This window comes from Hemitrygon akajei, chromosome 6 (assembly GCF_048418815.1).
Source record: "Hemitrygon akajei chromosome 6, sHemAka1.3, whole genome shotgun sequence".
NCBI classification, from domain to species: domain Eukaryota; kingdom Metazoa; phylum Chordata; class Chondrichthyes; order Myliobatiformes; family Dasyatidae; genus Hemitrygon; species Hemitrygon akajei.
Genome location: NC_133129.1, coordinates 88674226 through 88682526, shown reverse-complemented (window position 1 = coordinate 88682526; position 8301 = coordinate 88674226). Strand labels below are relative to the sequence as shown.

Sequence of the window (8301 nt, the reverse complement as noted above, 5' to 3'; positions counted from 1 at the left end):
TATTGCCTGGATTGGGGAGCATGCCTTATAAGACTAGGTTGAGTGAACGAGAGGTGACCTGTTAGAGGTGTATAAGATGAGAGGCATTGATTGTGTGGATAGTCAGAGGCTTTTTCCCAGGGCTGAAATGGCTAACACGAGAGGGCACAGTTTTAAGTTGCTTGGAAGCAGGTACAGAGGAGATGTCAGGGGTAAGTTTTTTTGACAGAGTGGTGAGTGCATGGAATGGGCTGCCGGCGATGGTGGTGGAGATGGATACAATAGGGTCTTTTAAGAGACTCCTGGACAGGTACATGGAGCTTAGAAAAATAGAGGGCTATGGGTAACCCAAGGTAATTTCTCAGGTAAGGACATGTTTGGCACAGCATTGTGGGCTGAAGGGCCTGTATTGTGCTGTAGGTTTTCTTTGTTTCTATGTTATCGCATGCTCTTGTTATTTATTGCTGTTTATTTATATTTGTATTTGCACAGTTTGTTGTCCTCTGCATTCTGGTTGACCTTTCATTGATCCTGTTACGGTTACCATTCTATAGATTTGCTGAGTATGCCCACAGGAAAATGAATCTCAGTGCTGTATATGGTGACGTGTACTTTGATAGGAGAGGAAAAACAACACCTCGAACTTCCAAACCCTCCACGCAAGGAGGTACAGAGGCAGAGAGCCACCCACACCACACACGGGGAGACTGCCGGTTGTTCTCAGGAAGCCTTTTTTATTATTATTGCACATGATCCCAAAAAAAACATCGGCACTTTGGTAAAACTAAAAGCAGGAAGACATGTAAACAGTGCGCTGCATCAACGCACGAGGCCAAGTGCGGCGCATAAATATACAACACTTCTGGGGGAGGGCAGGGAAGGAGGGTGGCAAAAAAATTCTCAGACCCCACTCGGGGAAAGATAAAAAATAAAAAGATTTCAGAATAGTCCAAGAGCTTGCCGTCTTCGAACAGAATTCCTCTTTCATTACATTAAGCTTAACGGTCATACAATACAAAGGGGATTGTTATACTTCTTTCGACCCTTGCTCCACAAGTCCAAGACCTTCATGTGCAATCAGCAAAGAGATTTCCTGTGGTAGAAAAAAAAAAGTTAAAATATATTTGCAGGCACCGGATCTCCCAGATTTCAAAGTCAAAAACCATAAGACATAGGAGAATTGGGCCATTTGGCCCATCGAGTCTGCCCCACCTTTCCATCATGGCTGACTTATTATCCCTCTCAACCCCATCCTGGATAAAAGGGTCTGCAGACAGGCAGGAGGTTCAATGGCAAGTTCATGGTCAGCACTGCCAGTGATTTGACCTTGCCTAACAGTAGAGGCATGGAACTAGTGACCAGGGAAGAGATGACAAGGGCACGGAACTCAAGAGCCAGGATATCACATTACAACTGTGCAAGATGTTAATGAGACCGTACTTGCCTCCATCTCAGGTTGCCCAGCATGATGAGAAGAGCATCATTAAGCTGGAAAGGTTAACAAGGATGTTACCAAAACCGAAGGAAATGACTGCAGACTTCAGGAAGGTGCAGATGAACCAATACCCTCTGCGTATACAAGGCTCCTCCATACAGAGAATCAAGTTCACCAAGTTCCTGGGAGTTCACAAGAATTACCCCACCTGGTAGCACAGCAGCGCCTCCATTTACGGAGATTGAGGCAAGCAAGGCTCTCCGCCACGCGCCCCCACCCTATCTTAACTGAATTTCACAGGAGCACCACTGAGAGCATCCTGACAAGCTGAATCTCCATTGGGTATGGGAGCAGCAGACCGGAAGCCCCTACAAAGGGCTGTGAGAATGGCCGAGGAGATCATAGGAGTTTCCCTACCATTCATGGGGATATCAGGAGCACTGTGTACACAGGGCCCTTAGTATTATCAAGGATCCCACCCACCCATCCAGCATCCTCTGGTTTTCCACCATCAGGCAGGAGACTCCAATGCATAAAATAAAAAATGGTCAGGATGAGTTCCTTCTCTCAGGCCTTTGGGGATCTGAACTCTCTGCCGCATTGCATTCCAAGAGTCACCTGATAATTTGTACAGTACCCTACAATATTTAATTTATGAACTTTAATTTATGCAGAATTCATTTGTAGATTTTATTCTTACTTTCCCAAGTTATGGTTCAACTTATTAGAGAATGTATACAGTATACAACCTGAAATTCTTACTCTTCACAGACATCCATGGAACAAGAAAAACTCCCAAGAATGAATGGCAGAAGAACATTAGAAACCCAAAGCTCCATGAACTACTGTGCTTTATACCGTGGTACTCTGGTCCAGAGAAACATGGTCTCATTTGACAGTACACAAAGTTAAATAACAATAAACTTGACGTCACTTGAAGGGCTCAAGACATTACGCAGTGGCTTTTCTTCTCTGGAGTGCAGGCGGCTCAGGAGTGACCTCAGAGGCTTATAAAATCAAAATGATAGCCCCCTTTTTCCCCTAGGTTAGGGGAGTCTAAAACTAGATATTTAATGCAGATTTAAAGGGGTTGTTTCCCTCCCTCCCCCCCCCAAAAAAAACAGGGTGGTGAATATGTGGAAAGAGTTGCTAGATCAGGGGTTCTCAATCTCTTTTATGCCATGGACCCCCACCATTAACCAAGGCATCCGAGGACACCAGGTTGGGAACCCTTGTGCTAGAGGAAGTAGTGGAGTCATTACCACTTACAGCACAAGAGGCCCTTCAGCCCACATAGTCTGTGCTGAACCACTTATACCACCTACTTCCATCAACCTGCACCGGGACCACAGCCCTCCATTCCCTTACCTCTTAAAACTTCCCTCAAAACATTGAAATAGAGTTTTCATGCATTAGTGCTGGCTGCTCCCTCCACACTCCTACCACCCCCTGAATGAAGAAGCTCCCCCCCCCCCATGTTCCCTTTAAACTTTTCACCTTTCACCCTTAACCCATAACCTCTGGTTGTAGTCACACCCAACCTCATGGAAGAAGCCTGTTTACATATACCCTATCTACACCCCTCAAAATTATGTGCATCTTTATTCCTAGCAATGTAGAAGATTGAGAGGAGATTTGATAAAGTCCTAACCTATTCAATCTTTCCTTATAACCCAAGTCCTCCAGACCCAGCAACAACCTCGTTAAGGTTGAAAGATCACAGAAAATTTGTCTTTCATGTAGGTAAAGTGGCCAAAACTGCACATGATACTCCAAAGAGATACAATTACAATATTTAAAAAGGCACATGGCGAGGACAGCCTCGGAGGGAACTGGACCAAAGCCAGGCAAATGGGAGCAGTTTAGGCAGTCAATGTGGACAAGTCAGGACAAGGATTCCAGCACAGAATTCCATAACTCATCGCTAAGTTTCAAAAACATTTTTGCAGTCTACACTAGTGAGAAAAGTCTGAACAATCCAGCTATTCAGAGGTTTGGAAAACGGTCTGACCCACACCAGAGACACTTACCATTATAAACCTAGTGTTCACTTCCGATATCAGTCTCTCCTTTCCCCAGCTGGCCGGTGGGGATCACGGCTGGCAGCTCCTCAGCAAGATGGGCCACTTTCTGTAATTAATACAAGAAGAAACTCAACCTGCTATCAAGACCACCAGTCACTTCCTTTCTCTTATCTGCCATTCGTACACGCCGTGGTGGTCTGGCAGCGGGAGAGGTCCTGCCACGCAGAAGCCCGGCCTGGGGCGGAAGGTGTTGCACAAGGCAGGGCCGTGCAACAGATTTCCGAGCCCACTCGCCGACACCCCTGCTACCTGTGACCGGGACAAGTCACTGGACCACAGTGGTACGGAGTGTGAGGGGTTGCAGCCCCTGTTTGAGTATCTGAAGGGGCTGCTCCTCAAGTTCTGGCTGCACAATCCTGATCTGTGGTCTCCTGATACCAAAGGGTGGGTGGGTCACGGTCTGCTGGACGCCTGCTCCTGGGTCAGGCCAAGCTTTGAAGATTCACGGGTCCAGGCGGTGGAATGGACTCTTCCAGGGTTACGCCCATGTCCTTGGAAAAGGTGCATGTGGTCTTCAATTAGCACAGAACAGGATTTTTGAGAACAGGGAAAAGCATTTTGCAGATAATAATAATAGTATTTTAGTTGGAAATTGTAATCTTTCTGTGAACCCCTGATTATTGCATAAACTTCATGAGTGGATCCTCCAAGAGAGCCATAACCTTGTAGGGTTTGGAGGCTTGTGTGCCTCAGTGACCTGGAGAACTATGCTGGCTAGAGTCAGGACTTCAGGCTTTGGCTCTTGGTGGGGTCACCCATGCCAAACAGGTCAAAGGGTAGAGACCAGACTAAAAGTGGTCCACCGGTCCTACAGGTTCGGGCTAACAACCCTGAATACTCAAAAAAAGGAAAAAAAATTGTTTCAGAAATAGCAATGAAGAATCCTTCTACATCTGAATGTGACAGTAATGACAGTCAGAGATGGTGGACATTTGCTGCTGCCCTAAACGCCAGTGGTGAGTGAAAAGAAAATGAGTTTTGTTAAAAACAAAACTTAATACTATACCCTAATGGAGCAGAGGACAGGGGGGGAGGGGAGTCTGGTGGTGGAGCTGGCTGGGTAGCAGGGAATGTTATGGACACAGATACATCGCATTAACTTGAAAACTGAGTTGAGACACAGGAGTCTCCCACCCAGCCATCGTGGACATTTATCGGGAGCACCTCTTCTCACGTTAGGCTTCGGAACTCCCTGCCTCATCACGTTTGAGGTATCACCAGATAATCTGTACTCTGCCCTACAATATTTAATTTTTGCATTTTGTTTATGCAAAATTAATTTGTAGATTTAATTCTCACTTTCCTAAGTTATAATACCTCCGGGGCACTTGAAGGGCGAACTCGAAACGGCACTGCTTCATGGTTACGATTAAATATTTCCATTTCAGCCTGCTACAGCTGAGAAGCACAACTACATCCAAGGTCTGTACAGTTAAAGATGTTTTAATGTGATTGAACAATATCACTGCTTAAAACCAAAAGAAATTATGCCAACTGTAGCTGTAATATTCTTGCGAGGACCCCTTGGCGGAAATATGCCTGTCACTCACTAGTGCATTTGAGGAAAAAAAGGTTTTCGACTCCCAGTACTGACTGTCTTGCTGGCAAAATGTACAGTCTCCAGTAAATAAATATGGCGATCTCAGAGCTAGTGTGCTGTATCAGAGGGACATTAGGAGTGTGTGTGTCTGTTTTACAGAAATCTTGTTTAACCCCTTCCTTACTAGATGCAGTGATTCAGATTGACGGGTTCACTATACACCATCAGGATAGGACTGTCGAGTCTCTCAAAAGCAGGAGTGGTGGTGAATGCCTCATGATCAACTCCTCTTGGTGCACAAAGGTATCAGTGATGGATCAGCCCATGATTCAATGGTGGAGCAGACTCGATGGGCCAAATGGCCTACTTCTGCTCCTAAATCTTAGGATGAGGTCCTACAAGCTGAATTTAGGGAGCTAGGAGATAAAGAGTAGGACCTCAAAGGTAATCATCTCAGGATTATTACCGATGCCACGTGCTAGCCAGAGTTGGAATAACAGGATAGCTAGAATGAATATGTGGCTTGAGCGGTGGCGCAGGAGGGAGGGTTTCAGATTCTTGGGGCTTTGGATCCACTTCTGGGGGAGGTGGGACCAGTACCATCCGGATGGTCTACATCTGGGCAGGGCCAGGATCAATGTCCCAGGGAGATTGTTTGCTGTTGGGGAGGCTTTAAACTAATATGGCAGGGGGATGGGAACCCACACAGAAAAGAAGAGGGAAGTGATGCAGAGACCAAAGCCAGAGTTAGTGAAGAAAAAAAAGTAAGAGTAGAGTGCATAAAAGTAAAAAGCAAAAATCACATAGGTCACTAGATTCTAAAAGGACAATGAGCATCAGGGCACTTTATCGAAATGTCTGTAGTATTAGAAACAAGGTTAGTGAGCTTGTGGCACAGATCAGTACCAAGGCATATGATTTAGTGGCCATTACAGAAACCTGGTTGCAAGGTGGAGATGACTGGGAATTAAATCTCCAAGGGTATCAGGTAATATGGAAAGATAGGCAGGAAGGCAGAGGAGGTGGAGTGGCGCTCTTGATTAGGGATGGGATCAGGGCGATTATGAGAGACGATATAAGATCTATGGAGCAGAATGTTGTGTCCATATGGGTAGAGATTAAGAATAGTAAAGGGAAAAAAAATCACTGGTGGGAGTTGTCTATAGGCCATCTGATAAAAATATTGCAGTGGCAGAGGTGATTAACCAAGAAATAACTGAGGCTTGTAAGAACGGAACGGCAGTTGTCACGGGGGGATTTTAACTTCCACATAGATTGGGTGAATCAGGTTGGTCAAGGAAGTCTTGAGGAGGATTTCATAGAATGCATCCGTGATGGCTTTCCTGAGGAGCATGTTAGTGAACGTACAAGGGAAAATACTATCTTAGATCTGGTCCTGTGCTATGAGACAGGTAAGATTAACGATCTTGTAGTCAGGGATTCACTTGGAAAGAGTGATCATAGTATGATTGAATTTCGCATTCAGATGGAGGATGAAATAGTTAGATCTAAAACTAGTGTATTATGCTTGAACAAGGGAGACTACAACGGGATGAGGGAGGAGTTGGCTAATGTGGATTGGGAGCACAGGCTATTTGGTAGGACAGTTGAGGAACAGTGGAATACTTTCAAAGATTTTTCACAGTACTCAACAAAAGTATATTCCAGTCAAAAGTAAGGACAGTAAGTGTGGGGAGGGCCAGCCTTGGATAACTAAAGAAATAAAAGATAGTATCAAATTAGAAGCTCATGTGTACAAAGAGTTGTGGGAGACTGGAGGATTGGGAAAACTTTAAAAAAACAAGAGAACAACTAAATAAGAAATAAGGAAAGGGAAGATAGAGCATGAAAGTAAATTGGCACAAAATATAAAAACAGATGGCAAAAGTTTTTATAAATATATAAAGTGGAAGAGGGTGGCTAAAGTCAAAGTAGGTCCTTTGAAGACGAGGGGAAATCAATATTGGTGATAAGAATGGCTAAGGCATTGAAGGACTATTTTGTGTCGGTCTTCACAGTGGGAATTGATAAAACGCACAGGACTGACTTTTTGCCTTTCTGTGTGCATGTTACATTTCTACGAGGTGAGAACGCACACAGAGGACTGTGCGTGGCTCTGGTCACTGTGCTATAGGAAGGATGTGACTGAGCTGGAGAGGGTGTGGAAAAAATTTGCAAGGACATTGCCCGCTCTTGGAGGGTTTGAGTCCTGAGAGACGAGATGGGCTGGGGTCATTTTCTCAGGAGTGAATGAGGCTGAGAGGTGGCCTTGTACATAGGTTTATAATAACCATGGGGGGAGCATTTCCTCCCAACACCCCCTCCCAAAAAAACCTAAAAATTAGAGAGCATAGGTCCGGGAGGCGCAGGGAAGGAATTTAAAGGGGGCCCCCCCAAGACCTTTTCTACAAAGGTGGTGGGTGTATAATAATAATCTTATTTATGAACACTTTTCCTACAAACTATATAGTTCAAAATGCTTTACAATGGGTTAAAGTGCAAACATAAAAGACAAATTAAGTTAGTTAAAAGCAAGCTTAAATAAATAGGTTGTGAGCTAGTGGGTTTTTTTAAAGTCAGCTGAGTGCAGGTAACATGGGCTTTGACTTTAATCCTCCCTTTTCTGCATATTCATCAATGTGCAGCGAAGGGAGATAAAATTAATTGGGAGTCATGGTCTGAGATTCGCACATTTTGGGCCAAAGGGCCTGTCCTACACTGTTGGCACTTACCAGTGGAGTTTCCAGGGACACCGGGGCAGCAACAACGGGAGCTTCCCTGGCTGTTGCCATAGGGACAACTCCTTCAGGCATCAGCAGCTGTTCTTTGGTCACCTGCCTCTCCCCTGGTGTGACGGCCGGGCTGGTCACTGGGGAAGGAACGGGGGCAGGAGCAGGGGCAGAAACAGGGGCAGGAGCAGGAACTGGAATAGATACGGGGGCAGAAACGGGCTCAGCTACAGCAGCCGGGGCGGTTTCCGTCATCCCATTCGCAGGAGGGTCAGGGGTTGTGCCGGCATCAGTCGGCTGGGCTTTCTGTTCCTGTAGGGGGTCAGGAGGGGGCAGAGAGGAAAAAAACATTTTAAATTATCAAAGGCAGGTTGAGACTGGTGTCTCACACACACCCCAAAGCTTCTACAAATGAGCTTGATCCCTACAAGCACTGAACAATCCGGAAAAAACAACGAAAGCCTGGATTCTGGGTGGGGAATTCACAGTGCATTGCCCATTTTGTGTAACACACACACACACACACCCACCCAT

At 45.5% G+C, this 8301-nt stretch overlaps 1 protein-coding gene across 2 annotated transcripts in view; it reads right to left on the bottom strand.

The window, feature by feature from the left end:
* Positions 1-693: 693 nt before the first annotated feature.
* The window catches only part of LOC140729235 (Y-box-binding protein 3-like), a 47124-nt gene continuing 39516 nt past the window's right edge, over positions 694-8301 (bottom strand). For both annotated transcript variants that reach the window (XM_073048784.1, XM_073048783.1), the window contains 3 exons: positions 7771-8079; positions 3445-3544; positions 694-1072 (listed from right to left, as the gene is read on the bottom strand). In XM_073048784.1, the coding sequence (XP_072904885.1) occupies positions 3455-3544; positions 7771-8079 (399 nt within the window). In that variant the 3' untranslated portion in view covers positions 694-1072; positions 3445-3454. The remainder of the gene's footprint in view (positions 1073-3444; positions 3545-7770; positions 8080-8301) is intronic.